Source organism: Myiozetetes cayanensis, unplaced genomic scaffold, assembly GCF_022539395.1.
Source record: "Myiozetetes cayanensis isolate MyiCay16 unplaced genomic scaffold, myiCay2020 scf20-37, whole genome shotgun sequence".
In the NCBI taxonomy this organism is placed as follows: domain Eukaryota; kingdom Metazoa; phylum Chordata; class Aves; order Passeriformes; family Tyrannidae; genus Myiozetetes; species Myiozetetes cayanensis.
In genome coordinates this window covers 920,604-942,361 of record NW_026087412.1, presented here as the reverse complement: position 1 = coordinate 942,361, position 21,758 = coordinate 920,604, and the positions used below count along the sequence as shown (strand labels likewise).

The window sequence follows — 21,758 nt, the reverse complement described above, 5'->3', positions numbered from 1 at the left end:
ATGGTGTTGCTGCCCAGGCCTGAGGGATCCACACCTGACAAAGCACATCCCAGGTGGAAGAGGTGCCTCGTGGAGCAGACACAGGGGACACATCAGTTTGCTGCTGGAGCCGCCTGCCAAGCCACTGCCAGCAGAAGCTGTGCCTCTTACCTGCCATCCTCAGTGCCTGGAGTTTGGAATTCTGCTGAGGCAGCAGAGAGAGCAAGCCCAGCCCCCCCAGGGCTGCAGTCAGCCCCTCCAGCCGGAGGGTGCTGCTCGGCCGGCCCGGCCGGCTCCGAGGGCGGCAGCGGGGGCTGGAAGGCCGGGGATGTGTGCTTTCTGTTTACAGTGCCACATCTCCGAGGGTTCGCTGGGAAGTCCAGAACCTTCACACCAAAGCTACAGAGAGAAGAGAGAGTGAACACACCACGCAGCCAACACCAGGCACTGCAGCAACAGGACACTGGATGTTACACCCCAGACAAACCCCCGCTGCTCGGCATGCAAACAGCAACGAGGAAAGCTTCCACTGCTGCAGAGCACCACAATGTTAAAGCTTCCACTGCCTGCAGAACACCAGCAATGTTAAGACATGCAACAGGATTTGGCTTATCCACGCAGAGGGATAAGCTAAACATAAGTGAACAAACTACTCCATTACATTTGAAGACAAACACTGATGACAATGAGGTCAAAGCACTCAGAATTTCACATGTAAATACAGACGTTTCCTTGCACAACAGAGTAGTTCCTCACTGAGTGTCTTCTGCCACATGAATTTTGTTTCTATTACCCACTAAGTTGCAGTACAGATTCAAAAGAAGCTACCGGATGTAGGCTGTGATTTGGGGGTTGGATTGAAATGATCTTTACGGTCCCTTCCAACCCAAATCGTTCTATGATTCTGTTCATTTTTCAAGGACAACTACAAATAAATAGACCCCAACTCTAACAGATTTTAGAATGCATACAGCACATTCATTCCAGAATTTAATTTTATTCTTGTTTTGTTAAAGACTGAATCTTGAACTGATTTTCTTCTTCCTCTGTGAGTGCTGACAAATTTGCATGTGGCTGGCCATAGCTAACAGGTAACAACATTTGCATCAACAGCTAAAAACAAAACAGCACATCACTTGAATATCCATGATGAGTGATAATAATGAACGTTACACTACATGTTATATGGGAAACAGCACGTTTTACTGGTATTTTTTAGCATTCTACTGCTTGCTGGGGCAATACTGTACCATCATCAACTCAGAAGTCTTATCATGAAGGCACCAGGTAACACCACCTCAGCTTATGGGCTTTGAAAGAGAAGCCATGGAATATCAGAAGTTAGAGACTGAGAGATGCTACTACAAACACTTCTGTTTCAGTGAATTTTAGACCCCCCAAATCTGTACGGGGAAAATGGTAACTGGGAGCAGCAACATCTGCTTGGGCTTTACCATGCATGGAGGGTGAGTGAAAGTAAGTAACAGTACATTACCTTTGAACCATCCTCAGGCTGCAACAACATGAAATAAATCACTGTTGTTATCTACAGTATTTCCATTACATTCCTCTCCTCAGACCAATAAAAGTGTGTCTGATTAAAGCCTCCTCAGGAGAGGGCTATTAATTGACACCTAACCTGTGAATTAGACCTACCTTTCCTTCTTCAGCAAATCCCCTTCCATCACAGTCATGCTAACAGGCCTCTTCCTTTCCAGTGTCCCACATTCATAGTCATTCCCAGTGTGTGACAAGTGATTGGAATTAACAGCAGGAACTGCCACAAATGCCCCAGACACATTGAAATCTTCATCTAGAGGAGAGACAGACAGAATACATCCTAAGACACGCAGATGCTGAATGGTGCCTCACTGCAAAAGCTATTGGAGGTTTACCCGTGCAGAGTAATAGAGAATTCTTTTAACTATGGCAGGAATTTACCTCCAGGGAAGAACCAGTCTGCATGCTGAATAATTGGCTCAATAACTGCTACCACATGGACTGAAGTTGCTGCTGCCATTTCAGCAAGGGATCTGCAGGACAGGTTTGGAGAACACTTTATGCAGAGTTCTATCACAGTGAGAAAACTAAACATTCATATTACCTAAATGACAACTGATGCTAAGCATGATGGATTGACTCCTCAGTACCCCATACAGAGCAACTGTGCTGAACTCTGGACTATTCAGTAACATTCACAGCTTTTGAAAACCCCCCTAAAGTGCTTCGTGCCTAAAAGGGCCTGGAGGCACAGGCTGAAAGAACACCTGGAGTATTTTTTAGGTATGCAGTCTGTTGCTGTGAGCAGTCTACAAGGTTTAAAACAGCTTGATGAAGTTCTGTTGTGCAGCTCTCCCAGAGAACTCACCCTTCATTCTTTGCCCATAACAAGTTGGGGCCCAACACTATGGCGATGTTGCTGGGAGTCATTTTGTTGACGTCGCTGTTCTGTGCAAGCTTTGCTAAGAATTTGATTAAATACCTACAGAAAGGAAAGAAATCGTTAAACAGCAGAAACTGAGAGCATTTCTTGCTGAAGGGAAGTAAATAAAAATTCAAGAACTTGTAACAACAGCTCCCAACAAGGCAGAAGTGAGATGAGCAGCCTCCTTGCTTGGCACCTGGCCCTAAGCTTCTACTCACCAATCATAGAAGTTGAACTGGGCAGCAAAGAAAGCAGCTCCCACCTTAGCAAAATGAAACTAGAGAACTATTACATTTTCTGAGAAAAAACATTTAGATTCAGCTAGTTTCATGTTCTGTAATGGAACTTCCACGCTTCTGGGAATCACTAGAGTTGGTTTTATTCCAATTCATTCCCAAAAGGCAAAACCAAGGGGAAAAATGAGATGTTTAAGAAAGATGTGATTTCTAAGACTGGAAAATACAAAGAAGAGCACAGCATGACTCTTAAGTATTAGGGTTCTGTGCATCACTATTTCCTGACAGTCAATAGTGAATTAACCTGACTGAAAAATTTGCCATCACCTCTGCATACAGAGATGTATTTTTATAAATCACACTGAATCTGGCCAAGAATAACACCCTGGATCTGAGTTTTGGTTAATCAGCTTTGAGAAGCGGTGACTCAGCATCAAAGCAGCTGAGCTGACAGATGTTCACACATACCTGAAGTTAACACGATAATGCTCAGGTAACCTGTTACAAATTCTCCATAACTCTTGGAGCTTCTTATCCTGGTCCTGAATACTGAAAGGAAAAGAAATTCCATTACATCTTATTTTCAGATCAGAAATTTCTTGTTTCTGGACTGACAAAAGGATGATGGTGTAAGCCTCCATTTATGCCAAATTAATGCACTGTTTTGGGCTCAGCAAGCTCAGTGAACTGCCAGTCAGATCCCTGACTTATCTCTACCTGCAACAAAAGAAAACTGCTTGGGCATCAATAGTGTGCAACCAGCAGTTTGAAGCAGCCCTTACAGTTAAACAAAAGGTAGATATTTCACCACATTTTGTATAATTAGGATTAAACTGAACCACAAAATTTAAAATAATCTGTTACACAAAATACCTGCTAAAGCAGAAATAAGAAAGGTAACTGTGTGAGCTCGGTTGTTTCTTTTGAATTCATCTACGAGGAGCCAAATTTGATTAAAGTATGCAGCATGTTTTCAGCATGCTCACCTTGCAGCCTGTGTCCATTCCTCATACAAGCTGTAGGTCATCAGAGGCTCTGGCAGCTCCCGCAAATAGGATTTCAAGGCACCTGCAATGCAGACAGGAACAGGCTGGCTCCTCAGCCACTGCTTTCAGACCTCAGATCACATTCTGTCCTCAGGTGTGCAGTTTTATCTATGCAATAGGACCCACGTACCAGGGCAACAGTGGGAAGGCCTGACACTTCCACAGTGTAACTGCTCAAACCTTAACACAAAAGGTCTGTCAGTAATTACTGTCCTGAAACTCTGAATCATCTCTTCACAGCAAAGAACTTTTGAAGCCCTTTTCAAAGGTGTACACACAGCTCCAATCTCCCTTGATCACATGAACACTCTTGTCACGAGAGGAAATGTGACACTTGGATTATGCTGATCACCTGAATTTTACATGCTGCTGTCACACAGACAGGAATACACCAGGTGTGACAAGCATGGGCACCCTACATTTATCTGTGTCAAACTGTGCAATGAAGGGAACTTTCAATTTATTTCCCCTCCTATTTTATCTGCACAGACTGACATCTCACACTGGAGCAGGTCAGCAGTTAAATTAACAGCACAAAGTTGTGTTGTATCAATTTCCAGCTGGTTTTGACCCGGAACATTCACCACACCTGCAACAGCATGGGGGTCGGAGTAAAACTCATCCAGCTGGGAAGTTGAACAGTCCAGGGCAGCTTTCAGCTTCTTTAACTTGGAGGCTCCAGCAGCAATTCTGAATAAGCCCTGCATCATAAAAACAAAATTAACTGACTGTAACAACACACTGGCACAAGCACAGAACAGCAGAAGTTCTTAACAGCCTCTTTCAGAACTTTTTGGGTTTGGTGTCTTCACCTGACAGTGTTACAGCCTTAATGTGTCATGTCACTGTCACCTGAGCATGTTTTAGTTCCCTCTCACCCTTGGCCCATCCCTGATTTTCATTCTTTGTGAATTCATCTCAAAGATACTTCAACCAGTGCTCAAGGTTATTCTGTTACAAAACATTTATCATTTACATTAATGAACAAATTACTTCAGCTATGTATTAACAAGCAGAGACACCAGTCCAGCAGCTCGACTGGACTCTTTTTCCCATCCTTCATGGCATGTGACCTGGAATTACCCACCTCCTCTCTCATCCCCGTTTCCAGAAGCATCATCACACAGGCTTCAATAGGGACTGCGATTTCCCGCCCACTGCGCTTGAGGTGTTCTTCTAATGGAGTTCCAAAAGCTGGCTTTTCAGTCCATTTGTCTAGTTGGGGAGCATCAAAACACTGAGCAGAATATCTACCAACCCCCTGAATTATAGCCCAGGCAAGAAGAGAAGAAAGCCTCTAGCACAGCACAGAAAGGTTCAGACTACAGCAGGAGTTTTACAGCCCTCGATTGGTAAAGTCCCTTGTATCATGAGGAAAGAGAAAATGAAGCTGCTGGTGGCCAGGAAAAAAATACTTCTGCATCTTTCTGGGTGAAATATCACATACAAATCCTGTGTATAGCTGGAATCATAAATAAACCTCAACACAAGTGCCAGCACACAGCTGCATGTTCCAGTTGCACTGATTTGGCTTCAGTCTGCAAGAATCTGAGGAAAATTTTGTCCAGATTGCATGACCTGGGCTGATTTTCATTTTAACTGCACATACAGTGAACAAAAACTGAGCTGTTAATACAAAATTTATTCCTGAAATGTGATTACTGAAATCAGCACCTTATAATGAACATTAACAGCCTCAGTGTCTCACATCAGAACCACCATGGTGACAGCCCAGCGCTGTAATGCACAAATTTTCAGTTCAATTCCTCACTTGTTGTTTAACTCAAATTGGTATAAGTTTCTCCAAATTGAACACAAATTTCTTCTTTCCTACAATTTACTTTTTCACCCATTTCTACTGTTTTAACTGAAAAAATGCAGATGTAAAAGGTTATTGTTAGTATATATGTGTTATTTCTTTTATGTGGGAAAAAGGCCAAGAAAGACAAAAACTTCAGAGGACTTGAAAGAGTACTCTGAAGACACAAAGTGTTTCTGCAAAAGATTTAATTTGCCCTTTTTCTTTACAAAACCACATCACCCACTTCCCTCCTAAGGTTTCAGTCCCTCTCCCTCATTAACATGCCATGGGGTGCACGTGGCATTTCCCAAGTTTTGCAAGTTACAGCAAACATTAGGAAAAGAAACCTCAGTACTTGTTCAAAGTCACAGTAAGTCTCAGCCCCCATCCCTGGAAGTGTTCAAGGCCGGGCTGGACAGGACTTGGAGCAACCTGGGATAGTGGAAGGTGTTCCTGCCCACGGCAGGGGGTGGAATAAGATGGGCCTTAAAATCCCTTCCAACCCCAAACATCCCAGGATTCTATGACTCCAATTTACACTGCAGCTAGAAACACACCTGAGGTAATTCCCTACACTGGACTGCAGGAGCACTTACCCACCATGGCTCCCAGCCCACCTTCTAGGGAGGCCAATCTGTTCTGAAGCACTTTCTCCTCAGCTGCTTTGTACAAACTTTTCATACAACAACAACAAATTTGAAGCAGTGATAAAGAGCCTTCTGCACAGCCCTTCTGTAGCCCTTCTGCTGTGCAGACAGCAGCTGCTTGCATTCCCTCCTCTCCCAAACTGACAGGGCACAGATATTCTGTACCTCCATCAAGCACCATGCTCCTGTTTATGTATTTAAATGGTTCAGCTTTTACAACTTGCCTGTGACCCACAACTGAAGATATCTGAGCCTTGCTCAGCTCAGATTGTGCTTTTCTCAGACTTTGTTCACCTGTTTCTCCAAGGCATTCAGGGCCAGCAGAGCCAGTTTTCAGGAGAGCAGTTTACAAAACACACGGTGCATCCTCATCCCAAATCCCCAGTGATACACCTTAAGCTCCCACTGACAGTGGGAAGCTTTGCAGCAGTTCCATTTCTTCTCAGGGAAGAAGTGAAGCTGTATAACACCCTTTTTTAAACGGCTGATAATCAGCACAAGAACCCAAACCCATTTTCCAGCATGAAGTGCATGCCAGGAAAGAGGATTGCACAAAATAAGGGGGGTAAAAAATAATCAAGCTTCTTAAAATACATGGAGTTTTCCTGATGATCACCTAGTAATCATTCAAGAACCAAGGACCCCTAATATGTTCCTAAATCACAATGACACTTCCATTGGCTTAAAAGGACAGGTATGAATCAGCAAAAGGGCACATGATAACAAGGAAGAAACGTAAGCAAGTAGAAAAATCCTTCCTTTACCCTCCTATCAGAGGTATCAGAGAGATCCTTAATATTTTATTAGTGTGTTAAATATGGCTGGAGAACTCCAGAGAACACGAAGATGGAATTATGCTTGGGAATGTAAAATTGTTAAGTAGATCAAAATGGCCTTATTAAATCAGTGTGCATGCAAGAGAATCAAGATAAAGGAGGAGAATATTGTGCATAGGTGGCACAGGCAAGGAGAAGCATCAGCCAGAGCACAGGTTACTTTACCTTGATGGGCTTGAATTTCGGGGAGGACCTTTTCTATGACTGCTAATGCTTTTCTATGGTAATCTGCTTGTGCTTCTAATAACTGAGAACAGAAGCCACATTTTAAAAACAAAAAGAGCATTAGCTTCTGATGAGCACATAAGACAAGACTAGGTTTAGCACTCAAAATGTCATCTTTGAGAACTGAGGGTCTGTGCACAGATGTGCTGAGTCAGAGTCATACTGAAAATACTCACCATAACAAAACATCGAGCATATTCCCCTTCTTTGGACACAAAGCTATACATGTCTGCTGCAAGTTGATCCTTTGGGAAAGAAAAGAATGCAAAACAGCACATCAAATTTACAGGGGCATTTCAAATTACACAGAAAGACAGACTCCCCTGTGCTCATTTTGCCTGCAATAAGTTTGAACTGTCAGTTCAAGCACTCCAGGAAGCAGTAATTCACCTGCTCTGCTACATGTATTCCTCAAGCAAAATGAATTCAAAATGTTTAACTGCTTTTTAGACAGCAAGGCAGTTGCCCACTTCAGTCAACAACTGGACTGACTGGCATTTTTACATTTATAGCACTCAGAGACAAGCCCTACTAAGACAAGCGGTTTTGCTCCTCAGCTCGGCTGCAGCATAATGAACTATTTGCCACTGAGAAGTGAAAGTGAATGTGAGCTGCTCAGAGCTGTAACAGTCACAGTGTTCCCTGGATGGCACAGCTTGAATTTCATCCAGGAAGCTCCCACTGCATGGCTGCTCCATGGCTTGGAGCACCCAGCACCCTGACATTCAGTCAAGGCTGGGACACAGTTCCTTCTCAGAACTCAGACTGAAACAGAAAACAATGTAAAATACCCCACTTAAAAAAACCCAGAGTTCCTCATTAAATTAAAGCAATTCAGAGATCAGCTGGCACTAAAATACCCTTAAGACAAACAGTTTAACAGCCACATGATTTGCAGCTGCAGCAGCCAGGCAGTTTCAGGCTGAAGCAGCAGCTCTGATCACTGCTCTTGCTAATGGGAGATGTGGAAAGGACACTCATCCTGTCCATACCTTGCACTGCTCCACTTTATTTCCAGCTTCATCCATCTCTTCCTTAAGAGACTCTATTTTTGAAGGATGCACTTGGAAATTTGTTCCTGAAGTCTTGTGGGCTTGGTTGTATCTGTGGAGGAAAAGTGGAACACTTAAGTGAACCGGAATGAAAAGGAATGTCCAACATTTTTCCAATTATATAGGCATATAAGAGCTCCAAGATCCTGACTGTGTTTGGATCTAGTAGTCATGGGTTCTTTTCTGGTGCAATTTAAACGTACGTTTGTCTCTTTTCAGCTAAGCATTACCTGCACACAACAGCATTTCAAAAGCAAGTACCAGATCAGATGCCAGGAGATGCCAACAAGAAGTTCACGTGATTAGAAAAGCACCCAGTAGTTAAAACTCTTTCTTACCTTCCCCTTGCAGAATCCCAGTCCAGCACCAGCTTTGCAAGCTGCTTCCTCTGCTTCTGAATGTTTGGGATCTCTGTCTAAAATGAGAATTTGAGGCTCACATTGATGTTTAAATTGTGCATTGCAATAAAGTCCATGTTGTAGCCCTCACATCCACTTTTCACCACACAGAGCTCCTTAAACCACTTTTATTCTTAGCAATGAGAGAAACCCCTTTTGCCCAGTTTATCCACAAATCCAGATGTATTCCTTCAGTCAGGCTGAGGTGACTCACCTCTGTTAACAGGCACAGTGGATCTAGAACTTCTCTTTCAATCTGCACTTCATGCTGAGAGAGCTCCATTGCCAGTTTATTCTCTGCATCCCCACAGGTATCCAGCATTTTCCTTGAAGAATTACAGGAAGTGCTCAAGTGAGTTACTATTGGCTGAAGAAGAAAGATTCAGACCAGAGCAGTGGTGGCCCTTTTGGGAAGTTTTGTGCTGTACAAAGCAAAGCATCACTCAGTGGCATAAACCCAAATGCTCTGTGCTGTCCTGGACAAATCTGGGATAGGCCAGGGGTGTGACCAAACCTGTGTCTTCTAAAATTCCTGAGCCGTGACAACATTTTGGAGGCTTTAAGACACCCAGGTGATTATACCAGCCCTAAAGGCACAGAAGTCAGTATTTATTTCCAAGCCCATCCTTCCATCTCCCCAGATGCAGGAAAATTGCTCAATGAAGTATTTCATTTTATCCTAAGCCCTTTTAATGTGAAAGTCTTCACACCCTAATGCCAAGCAATCCCATATGCAACAGTCTCAGGCTCCAAACCCATGATGTGAACTTTATTTTAAGACTGTTCTAAGCAGAATCCCTATTCCCTAGGGGTTTTGTCCACATTTCAGTGTCCTGCAGTGACTCACAAATACGCACACGAAGGTTTTTAAGGTCACTCTACACTGTCTCCATCAGAATTCCCATCAGCAATGAGGAAACCCACTTGCTCTAGGAATTCAGGATATGGGATGTTCATTTCTTTCAGCCACTTTCCTGTCAATTGCAAATAATCACTTTGCCAGGATAGTTCAATGGGGATTATTTTAAACTAGAAGCATTAATGCAAATTGGCATTGTTTTAAGTCACTAAATCAAACCTGCAGAATGCAGTTCATAGTATAATAAAAATGCAGTTTCATTGTAAAATACACCACATTTTAAACTTCAATTTGGGATAATAATTCTGCTAATCCACCAGGATAAAAGCCATTCTCAAAAGCTTTTATGATAGCAGAGAATCAGAATCCTCTGGAATGCAATTCAGCCTAAAACTTGCCCCCCAATCATTCCAGAAAAACTGCTTGCTCACTGTTTCTCCCTTTGGATTAGAGCAGGAATCTGGGAATATTAAATTTCATTACATTGAAACCAGGCTTTGTGCACCCAGAGTCTCTAATTAGAGCCCTGCAGGCAATAAAATGTCAGACTGCAAGTCAAAGAAGGGCAAACACTCACCCCAGCAGAGTTTCATCACTCAGTTGGACAGATCCTTCTTGCATATTTTGAGCCAGAGCTGTTAGAGGAAGTTTTTTCTATGGAAGAGAAGGAACAGTGCTTAGCTTAGTGCTAGTCACTCTTTCCAGCTTTCCCAGTACATCCCCTCTAAGCTTTCCTCCTCTTCCATATGGTTTCAATTCCACACACACGCAGCTCATTCTTGGACTTGAAGAAAATGCCAAGTCACAGAAAATTTCAAGCCTGAAGACTCCTGTTCTCAGATACTCTGAAAAATATTTTCTTTTCAGTCTTAGCTGGAATGACTGGCCCAAAACTTATCTCTGCCAAAGAGAGATAAACAGCTTTAACTTGACATTTAAGGAACCAGCTTGTCACCTCTCTCTCCCAGAGATTCTGTGTGCCCCTGCTTTCAGGTGTGTGTTACTCAATAAAAGGAGAAAACTTGAATGTTAATTATTTCTGGTTCTAAAGCTACCTATGGCTTCACTAAAGAGGGGTAGAAATCAAATGTGTCCAGAAAAACATTTACAGTCAACTAGAGGTGTCAGTGCCCCAAAGGCAACGCTAAACACGAGGAGTTTGATCAGAGCTGCAGAGCAGCTCCTCTCAGCTGTGTCTCCTGAAAGCCCTGAGCACTCAGGAGGCTGCAGAGATGAGTGAGTGCCTGGCACTGCCAAGGCACTGCAGGGTTGTGCTGTTTGCTGGGATGGGAATTGCAGCTGTGTTTCCCAGCGTGCCCCCGGGCTGACTGTGCACAGTTCACCTTCCCCTGGCTCAGGAGGGGCAGAGCAGCCCTGCTGGAGCTGAGGGCCAGCCCTGGCTGAGCCCAGCCTGGGAAGGCAGCTGCACTTACGTGTCTCTTGTCGGGGTCCGTGCCATGCTGGCCCTGCAGACACGCGATCAGGCGCTTCTGCGCGAGGTGGCACACGGAGCGCACGGCGTCCAGACGCCTCTCGATCTGAGGGGCCCGGGGGGGCGCGGGAGGAAGAGAAAACCAAACAGAAAACAGAAGTTATTTCCCTGGCCTCAGCAGAAAACCTTCCCCCTGCACCACACTCTGCTCTGGGTTGCATTTTTCTCAAATTCTCCAGCTTACAATTCAGCTGCTTAGCAGAAGTGCCCGACAGCAAAAATGCTAGGACAGAGATTTAAATTGTTTTTTTCCTCAGTGGCACAGCAATTCAGTCAGAGCTCACAGCACGGAGAAAACATGGCCCCTACTTGTCATCTCAGCCAAAGGAATCAGGTTGACACTTGCCATCTGAGATGAATGGCACACACAGGTATCTAAGACACTAATTTAGGGGGAAAACTCAGTTTTTCACTGTGACCTTGTAAAGGAGGTGCTGAAGACATGTCTGACAGCTCATTCACAGTGTGTACTGTACTCTAGGTTTCCTCCTGCATATCCTTCCCTGCCTGTTAAACACAAGGACAAAGCTCCTACATGATGAGCAATACAGTATTTTCAGGGAGAGACTTATGGGATTCAAAAGGGATATGTAATTAAAAAAATAAGTGTCAAAGCACAAACAAGAGTTCTATTTATCACCATATAATTCAATCATGGCTTAATACACAGCCAGTGAATATGACAAATATAGGTATGGTAAACTGTTCTTTTAAGGGATTTTAAGTAAAGAATTTGGACTATTTTATTTCAAAGAACATCAAAAGCAAACAAAGTGATGAGCAGTGGGACAGAACTGCTCATGGCACTGAGCCTCTGTGCACAGCACCCAAAGAATGCTGTTTATCTGCATTTTGATGACTCACCAAGAATAACAGGAGGCCCTTTGGAATGGATTCTATTTAAAAAGCAAGGAAAAAGAAGTACATTTCATCTCTAGAACTAATCTGAACAGATTCCAGTTTTTGTCGCAGCTCTAAAATCACTTCAGTTATATTTTCAAGAGGAAAGACGAATCCAAGTTGAAGTGCTCAAAAAGCTCAGGAAAAATCTATTAAGAGTAAAATAAGGTACAGACAAACTGCTCAGGGACTGCTCTGAAAGCACAAGGCTTCGTCTTTTATTTACAGAGCATGGAGCAACAATTTCAAAATTAAGTCCAGCTAAAAACCAGTCCATATGGAGATACTGTTTGTGGTGTACTGTTGTGTTATCTTCAAAATTAAATTCCTCAGTCCCAGAATGGTTTGGGTTAGAGAAGGGACCTCAAAGCCCATCCAGTGCCACCCCTTCCACCAGGGACACCTTCTACCAGCCCAGGTTGCTCCAAGCCCCATCCAACCTGGCCTTGGACACTTGCAGGGATGGGGCAGCCACAGCTTCTCTGGGCAACCTGTGCCAGGGCCTGCCCACCCTCACAGGGAAAAAATACCCCCAACACATTCTAAACATTCCACTAGTTATGGAAGAATTACATTTTTTTAAGAATTCTTAGAATACTGAGCACAGGGTTTTTCCACACCTGACACATGGTGACATCCTGTACCTGAAGCACCTCAGGGATCCCAGCAGCCCTGGATGGTGGCTCATGCTCCTTAGAAAGACTCTGGAGCACACACATTCCCAACAGCCTCTTTCCAGGCACCCTGAATGTCAGACTCAAAGGGCAGATGACTGATAGGAGGAACGTGACCCCAGAACTTCACGATAATACACTCTCCTCTCTGATCTGCTTTTTAGTTCAAAGATGTCAGGAAAACCATAAAGGACATTAATCTCCTTCAAGCCACCTTTGAACTGACAATGTGACCCACAGGCCAAGCTGTCTGTCCCCTCAAGGCATCTGCAGAGTGCAGAACATCACACAATTGCTTTATTATCTGCTACAAAGCCATGCCAGAAAGTGGGGCTATTGTACAATCCCTTTCAGTACTGAATTATATCCCTTGTCTTCAGACAGGAACACATTTAACAGACACTTGAAATGGAGCACAACCCTTCAGAAAACAGAACAAAAAAAACCATGACAATCCTGAGGCAAAGCTTGAGCTAAATATAAAAAGAGCCCAACTGTGAACCATGTTTATCAAGAGAGCAGCACCACGTTTCCAAGCTCTTGGGTTAGATAAGAGCCTCCTGCCCCTCCACAAGCCCCCAAGAGCAAACAAACAAGTGAGTAAATTCTTCCACTTGGGTGTAGCCAGGCTGCTCAGGGCCTGGGAAAGCCTTGCTTGCAAAATTTTTTTGGCAACAAGCAGCAGAGCTTTTGGCTTTCACTTCTTGTTACTATTCTGCAGCTAAGCAAGAAAACAGATGGGCCCTTGCAGGCTATCAAGGTGTTTAACATCCTTTATGTCATTTCATTGTACATCTGCTCAGAAAAGAAGAATAGTATTGTCAAACTGCTCAGGTATTTATAGTTTAAACAAAGCAGTCCCCTGAAAAGGGGGTGAAATGTTTCAGGTCAGCTCATTTCACCATTACACTGGCACAGGTTGCCCAGAGAAGCTGTGGCTGCCCCATCCCTGGGAGTGTCCAAGGCCAGGTTGGATGGGGCTTGGAAGGTGTCCAGGCCCATGGCAGGGAGTGGCACTGGATGAGCTCTGAAGTCCCCTCCAACCCACCCACTCTGACTGATGCTGTGATTTCATGTGCCTAACTCAAGCTGGAAGGCTGATGGGCTCCCTCATCTTCTCCTTGAACCTGAGCAGCTGGAGAGATCTGAACTAGAAGCACTTGCATCATCTCTTTGGCTTGCCTGCTCCATGTACAGGTCCTGACCTCAGGCATACTGAGATGCTTTGTAATTCCTCAGCAATAACCAGCACACTGGAGGACCGGCAGCAGCTGAGAGCAGCCTGCCCTCACCGATCTGTGTTGTCTTTACAAGGCTTTCATAAAGGAAGCAGAGGAAGAAAACTATGTAGGACAAGGTTGTATTTAAACTTGCTCCATGTAATCAGTCACCCTTGTTAATCTGACAGTTGCAACTAAAATTCCACCGTGGAAGTCATGTTTGATGAAATGATATCCTTTCACAAAGATGACAAGTCTGCAAACAAATCAACTGTCAGTGTGACAAATGTGAGAACAAATATCACAAGCTAAATAAGAAACATTTATACATTTATTTATCGTCAGAAGCTAAACAAGAAGGATTTGTACACTTATGACAATAAGCAATAACAGACTTTAAGAAAATAAAGTGCCATTCTCTACTAGCAAGCAGTTGGCATGGGTTTTTTGCCACTTCTCTTAAGGCCCAGTTGACCTGTTCAAGAGAAACAGAAGTGAGGACAGAAACTTGCTGTGCCCAGTCAGAGTTTCTTCACCCTCCACCACAGACTGGCAAGCACCAATGGTTTGGGAGCTTATTAAACTCATTCATCTAATTAAAAGAAAATGGCTCCTCCTTCACTGTGTCGAGCCACATGATTGGATTCAGAAACAGAAGTACTGAGGTTTTTTATTCAAAATGTATCCCCAGTTTTTTCATGTGCTGAGAAGTCAAAGACATCCAGGTTTCTATCCCTGACCTGCAGTATTTTATCCCCACACTAGGTACTCCACAATCCTCAGAAGGCTCAAACTTCACAAGGAGCACTTAAAAATACATAGTAAGCGTGTTACAATACCTGCAGCAGGTCTTCACTGAGCACCTCTGTTTTCTCAGCCCTAGGGGAGGACAAAAGACACTGTCAGACAAGTGGCAAGTTCAGGGTCAAAGACTGCCTCACCAATTCCAAGAAAACCTGCTCAGTTCCAAGCTACAACCCCATTACAACCACTGCTGGAAACACCCCCATGTTCACCATGTCACACACAGCCCTTGTTCCCAGTACAGGGAGTTTGGGAAACCCTGAAATTCCTGGAATCCACAGCCTGCAGCACAAATCCTCTGCACCAAGCTCTGCGTGGTACTTCCAGCTGCACATGGATTAACCCAGAGCACACCAGAACCTGAGTCACAGGTGTACTGAGGCAGCTGGAGTTTCACTCCATGTTGTAAATCCATCTGAAATCATGTTCTATCAATGCACCTGAATGTAAAGGAATATAAAGACATGAGGAAAGCAGGAGAGGCACCTTCACCTTTTCGTATTTGAGCACTGCAGAGCTTTGTGCATCAGCAACCAGTGGAAATGGCAGCCTGAACCTTCTCTTAACCTCCCCACACACACACAGCCTTCACCACAAACCTCCCGCTGCCTCACTTTGCTGAATTCCAGAATACTAAAACAATAGAGAAGATTTGGTACTTAAAAAGCTCATCAGAAGTTAATGGTATTCCCAGAAAAGGCCTAGACAGAAAAATGCTGAATACTTACACACACTTCCAGACAAAACACTCTCACTCGCTACAAACCTACTCCAACCTTTACACACACAATTCCACACCTTCTTCTGATCCCAGTTTACACATAAACTTTGAATTGTTTAATGTGGACACAGATTTATTTGTTGCTGGCTCACTGGCTATAACAGTGCTCGATCCCACAATGACAGATCCAGCTGTCCCTGATCCCTTACACTGCTCACTGTTACTGCATCTTTACACCACAGAGCCCTCACAGGGACTCTGGGACTCCTTCTTCCTGTCCAGAGTTTCCCCTCCCTGCTGTCACAGTCTCTCAGCTCCTACAGACTTTATCTGATGCTCAATCTGTTTAAGAAGTCACTGCAAGCCTGGGCTCAAACAGAAAGCTCATTTTCCTGATCAGGCTCCATCAGCTGAACATTCAAAACACCTCCAAGGACAAGATTCCTTCAGGTTGGGGTTCATGTTTTTAAGGCATTTGGCTTCAATTTCATGGCACATTATCTGCTTGAACTACTTGTGAACCATAAGGTGTTTAATAATTAAATACCAGAATAAAGTAATGCTCAAAACAGCAACCAGACTCAGACCAAAGCCCCTGAAATACTCTGACAGTGCTTGAATATTCAATTGTTGAGGAAAACACTAACCAGATTGATACACTTTTCTCTCACCCAAACAGAAATATTTTGTGTCATGAAAATTACATCCTGTTAGAGAGCAATTATTTATTTTTATTTTCTTAGCCCTGAAAAATCAACCAGAAACTCCATGGCAGCACTAGGCTGTAAGAACAGCCCAGTTACAGCAGCACATTCTTAAACAGATTTTGATCTCACCTTAAGTGGCAGCTACTGCACATGTCAGCTAACTGGTTCGATAGGAGAATCATGGAATGGGTTGGGTTGGAAGGCCAGGTTGGACGGGGCTTGGAGCGACCTGGGCTAGTGGAAGGTGTCCATGCCCACAGCAGGGGGTGGAACGAGATGAGCTTTAGGTCCCTTCCAACCCAAACCATTCTGTGAATCTCTGATGTCCAGGTCTCAGTTTCCTTCTTTTGCCTAGAAATCTGTTTAAGAAAAGAAAGCAACAGGTTTGTCCATCCCCATTCCACAGCTGAAGCTCCCTCTGCCCTGTCTGATCCAGGGAAAGGCGGATTAGAGGCGTTCCAGGAGGTCGTTCCCCCCGGTGCTGACACACTTACCCTGACGTGCTCCAGAACAGGCACCACAGAGCCAAGATCTGACAGACCAGAAGGCCCAGCTTGAGCCCAACCAGCAGTTTGGGAAATTAAACAGCCACCCTGGGTGGTGCAATTCAAAACAACTTCTAAGAAGCTCCCGAGCCCTCAGAGCTGGGTACGTGCACATCCTTAACCCGCAGAGCTGCTGATGCCACAGCAACAGCCCTTCACTGACAGCTCCAGGGACTCCTCCCACCCTGCAACAACAGGCAAATGACTACAAGATTTTGGAAATTCACTTTTAGCTCCTGGGAATCACACAATGCATTTTGTACAGAACCTTTCATTAGGCTACTATAAAGTTACTGGATGGTTTTGAATGGTTTTAGCCACACTATTAATGAAAAACCCATCACACAGAATAGAGCTTCCATACAACTTTAGAATCATGAATAGATTTCTCCTTTCCTTCCTTTTTCCTGGGAAATTATGTCCATTGGAATGAAAAGCAATGACAGCCCAGTACTGTGCTAGCAAAACTTTGTTCCCATTTTAAATCTGGCTACCCACAGACTATGGATCATTATATGAAGTGCAAAATAATTTTATATATTTCTCTTTAGCACTGTTTGTACACTGAACCGGTTTGTCAAGGCTCTGAAGTCCCAACTGGACAAGTCTTTGGAATCAGGGATGCTCTCCCAGCCCTGGGTGGCAGTAGGAGCGTGGCCAGCCCAGGCGGATCAGAACAGCCACTGATGATGATGTCAGGCTCGGAAGTGCAGCAAGGGAAGACCTCACCCTTCCTGCAGGCCCACATTCCACCTTTAATGAGGAAGCCAAGAGAGAGCCACTAAATAATATTGTTTTTCAGTGATCACAACCACGAAGGAGAAAATGCAACCCTGTGATAGCAGCACGGCCCATCTCCTCTCTGGGCAGGGGAAGCAGCAAACCATCAAAGGGACCTGCCACCCTCGGAATTACAGGTATGACCAGTTTAAAGTTTACACCCAACTGCAGCTTTGTGGGATGCTAATTCCTTCTGCTGGCTAACCAGGGAATCAGCAAACTTCTAGAAAAAAACAATTTCACCACCAAACTTCTGTCCTCAGCCCTTGATAGGGCTTACTTGCATCTTATCTAATGGAAGCGATGAAGAAATCCTTCTAGAATCAAGAACTGAGAACTGCAAGACTGAGCAGCAGAGTGTTCCCAAAGGCTCTCCCAAGCCCAGCAGCACTGACTTCTGGCCACCAGCCTGGAGACCCTCCACTGGAGCTTCCCCCAGGAGACACCCTGAGCACAGCCCAGCCCATCCCAAGCTGAGCCTCTGAAGCCCAGCCTCCAGCCAGGGCTGTTTACATTCCCAGAGCTGAACTCCACACAGCCCAAACAGTTAATTCTGGGTTGCAAAATGAGGTCCCTCCAAGCCATTACTAATGGGGAAAGCACGCCCTGCCCCAGCCCCTCCCGGGCCCCAGCACGCCGGACTGGGACGGTCATCAGCTGTCCCTGTGCCTCTGGAGGGCAGGATCCACAGGAAAACCAGGACCTGGCCAGCCCAGAGCCTCCAACACCTCTGGTGACAGAGGTGGCGTTCCCAGAGGTGTCAGAGGTGGTGTTGGCAGATGGGACAGAGCGCAGCACGAGCAGCAGTCCGGGAATGCCGGACCGGGCACACATCCCAAACTACCACGGCAGCAGCACATGGGCCTTCAGCTGCCTACATCCAAAATATCTGCCAGGCTGGCCGTGCTCCACTGCAGCAGAACAGAGCTGGGCCCCTGGGAAAGAAGGTTTCTGAGAACTGAAGCTTCTCTGCTCCAACACCAGAACCTTGACGTGAATCAACTGGTACCAAGGTCTTAAGTAAAAGTCAGCAGCATATTTTAAAAGGCTGATTGTAAAAACAAAACTGAACAATCCTTTTGTTATGCTTATAATCACCCCATTAATGAATAAAGAGGATAAAACTACTGAATTCCCTAAAACCAGCACTTTTAAACTGCTTTTCACACAGTCCTACCCACTGTGCAGAGCTCCACGAGCTGCTCCTTTCGTCTTCACTGTTCCTCTCCTGCACGGATACAACCACCGCTTCAGCTGGGATATAATAACTGGAATAATGTGACAGAAACAGCTGCTTTTCAGCCAAATCAGCTCCCCAAGCTCACCCTTGAGGCAAACACAGCTCTGGAGCAGGAAGGTACCAAAGGGCAGGGCAGGCTCGGAGCACGTGAACAGCAGGTTCCTCAGAGACAGCCAGGACCCCGAGCAGAGCTGGCTCTGCACTCTGTGCTACCACCACACTGAGAAACTGTCCTTTGTAACAAAACTCTGCTTTCTGCAAGCAAATCTTCTTTTCAAGACAGTGAGTGCTGACATGAAATATGATATGGAACATCAAAGCTGGTGCCATTTCTTGCCTGGGGATGGCATGGCCTGAACAGTTGCCTTAACTCACTCCAAATAAAAACCACTGGGTTTTACAGAGGAAAGATTCTCTTTTTTTTTTATTCTAGACACGTTAATTGCAATAACTTAGACTACTGTGATATTTTAAAAATGTATTGCATGTGCCCCCAGTCACCCTCTCATGTATTCTATGGTATAATTCTTTTTATTTTCCCTTCCTTCTGGCCCAGCCCAAAGCCCAGCCCAGCATGCCAGGCTCTGCTGCAGCTCAAGGCCTGGCTCAGCCCTGAGCAGGGTGGGCAGAACAGCTCCCACCCCATGGGTTTAAAACTGGCCCCCTCACTTGGTCATTTTGCAGCTCCTTCACATTTTCAGGCCACATCTGGAAACAGCAGATGGGAATTCCTAAGATAACAGTGTTTATCTTCCACGAGGAAAGAATTTACATTTCCATGTATAAAATGAAGGGGTTCCACTAAAATCTCCACTGGAGACTTTAGAAAAAACAAAGCTTCAGCTAAACAATATCTGGGATATCACTGGTCCTACCCATCACCTGGGCATCAGTCCTGATGCAGGGGTTGATCTCCAAGGCAGGTCAAAGCTACAGAACCACTGCAAGAGGGACTTTTTGCAAGGGCACATAGTGACAGGTTAAGAGGTAATGTCTTCCCACTGACAGAGGGCAGGGTTAGATGGGATATTGGGAAGAAATTCTTGGCTGTGAGGCTGGGGAGGCCCTGGCACAGGTTGCCCAGAGAAGCTGTGGCTGCCCCATCCCTGCAAGTGTCCAAGGCCAGGTTGGATGGGCCTTGGAGCAGCCTGGGCTGGTGGAAGGTGTCCCTGCCCATGGCAGGGGGTGGGACTGGATGAACTTTAAGGTCCCTTCAAACCCGGGTCATTCCATGAAATCCACACTCCTGAAAGGCGAACCAGGAAGGAACAAGGGCAAACCTGACCTAAGAGCCATAAAAACTTGGCCATTCCCAGAAGAAGAAGTGACTCAGTTGAAATGTCACTGTGGAAACAGAACCTTGACTCACGCTCAGCTGGGCGGTGGCGCTGGCAGAGGTGATGCCACGGGAGGGCAGCGACCAGTCCCCGATCCCGAACTCTGGAGAGCTTTCACTGGAAGCAGGACACATCCACCAGACACAGGAGACAGAACTAAAGCCAGCCTTCCCTGCTGGGTGGTTTTTCCTCAAACAAAGCCTGTGTTTGTTACCAGGAGTAACCAGCTCAGCTCGCTGGTGAGGTAACACTCGGAGCACCTTCGCGGGGCTGGCAGCACGTCCTGCCTGGCTTTCCACATACAATAGGCAGGACTTGCTGCCAGGAAAAATGCAAGAATCAGCAGCTCTGTTCCAAAACAAGGAATCCAGCATTAGATGGCAATTGCCCTTCAAAAAGGTTTGCTTTTTTAATGCTCACCAAGACAAACTTCATAGAAAATACAGCTCCAAGGTGTTTCAGGACCACCAGCTCACTCCCTGTGCTTGCCCTTGTGCTAATATTTTCAAAAGGAAGCCAGCACAACCCAAGGTAAGTATCAACATTTTGAAGTGGTTTTAAAATGTTTAAAAATAACTCAGAGAAAACTGTCAGATGACAGTCACCACTTTCAGCATTAGTATTTAGGGAACACCACACACAACCAGTCACCAGTATGACTTTCAGTTTGCCTCCTACCCCCGTTTTTTACCCAAACCAACAATATAAACTTCTGTACAAGTATTAAAATTGATTTCATTGTAAATCTGGTGACAACAGATGCTTCAGAATCACATCAAAGGCTGCTGTTTGGGAACTCACCCACCAGCTGCAAATTCTCTGCTTCCAGTCCTTTGGAATGGCTTTAAACAAACCAGTGCATCACCTCCAAGGCACCAGACACCTCGGGGCTGCAAAACTACAGTTCAGGCCTCAAGAAACAGATAAAGATTTCTGCTCCTTTGTCTTCCTCCTCGAGTTTCTCCAGAGTTCCCCACCAAACTGTGCTTGGTCACTCAGTGTAGAAGCTGCAGCTCTGCTCCTGCTGCAATCCCAGCCGTGGCCGGGGCAGACGGAGCTGCCGGCTCTAAGGAAAGGCAGAGCAGGCTTTAGGGGGACAGTCGTGCTGGAAGGAAGCTGGAATGTTCCTGTGCAGTGCAGGGAAACCCATGACAGACCGTTCACATTAGTGCATCTGAAATCCCTGCCTCGGTGAGATGGATCCAAGGCTCCTCTGCGAGCGAGGCAGCAAATTTAGCTCTTTGGAACAGCCACAGCTCAAGCCAAATCCTATTTTCAGGCCACTCTCACAGAGACAGTGAGGCCCTGCACAGCCTTCTTGTAAAACACACATGGCAGTGTTTTCAATATTAGATCTTGAGAATTACACCAAATATGGGGTAGTTCAACAAAAACACTGTTCACACAGTTAAGTCTACGTTTCAAACCTAGGCAGATACTTTTCAGCCACAGCACTGCAAATTTGAGATGAATTTAAGCTGAACTTTCTATATGGCAAAAATACAATTGTGGTTTAAATGCAGAACCACATTTAAAGTTTGGCTTGAGGGAGGATGTGATGATTCAGAGAGCAGCCTGATCAGTCCAATACCTTGTCAACTTCTGGGTATAAATACAAATTTACAATTCAGTGCTTCCAGTGAAATACTGTCCCAGCAAATCAGATCCTGATTGCTAACCTGCTATTTCATAGCATGGGCAAAGTCGTATTAAAGCTCTCCTCTTATTCTTTTTGACTTTGAAAACCCTAAACCTCTCCCCCCAGTGTCTGTCAGGCCAATATAACAACGGGGTTTCTTTAAAAAAGCACATTTGATTTATGAAAGTATTCCTA

The 21,758-nt window shown here is 45.0% G+C and overlaps 1 protein-coding gene across 7 annotated transcripts in view; it reads right to left on the bottom strand.

Annotated features, from left to right (window-relative positions):
* ARHGAP17 (Rho GTPase activating protein 17) overlaps positions 1–21,758 on the bottom strand; it is a 41,821-nt gene that overhangs the window by 7,743 nt on the left and 12,320 nt on the right. For 6 of the 7 annotated variants that reach the window (XM_050317141.1, XM_050317140.1, XM_050317143.1 and 3 more), the window contains exons 2-17: positions 14,630–14,669; positions 10,938–11,042; positions 10,082–10,158; positions 8,860–8,971; positions 8,586–8,662; positions 8,188–8,299; positions 7,372–7,440; positions 7,136–7,217; positions 4,774–4,901; positions 4,276–4,387; positions 3,627–3,708; positions 3,109–3,189; positions 2,348–2,461; positions 1,921–2,012; positions 1,636–1,792; positions 151–378 (exon numbers count right to left, since the gene is read on the bottom strand). In XM_050317141.1, coding sequence (XP_050173098.1) covers positions 151–378; positions 1,636–1,792; positions 1,921–2,012; positions 2,348–2,461; positions 3,109–3,189; positions 3,627–3,708; positions 4,276–4,387; positions 4,774–4,901; positions 7,136–7,217; positions 7,372–7,440; positions 8,188–8,299; positions 8,586–8,662; positions 8,860–8,971; positions 10,082–10,158; positions 10,938–11,042; positions 14,630–14,669 — 1,668 coding nt within the window. The remainder of the gene's footprint in view (positions 1–150; positions 379–1,635; positions 1,793–1,920; positions 2,013–2,347; positions 2,462–3,108; positions 3,190–3,626; positions 3,709–4,275; positions 4,388–4,773; positions 4,902–7,135; positions 7,218–7,371; positions 7,441–8,187; positions 8,300–8,585; positions 8,663–8,859; positions 8,972–10,081; positions 10,159–10,937; positions 11,043–14,629; positions 14,670–21,758) is intronic. The other variant, XM_050317145.1, reaches the window with a different exon arrangement.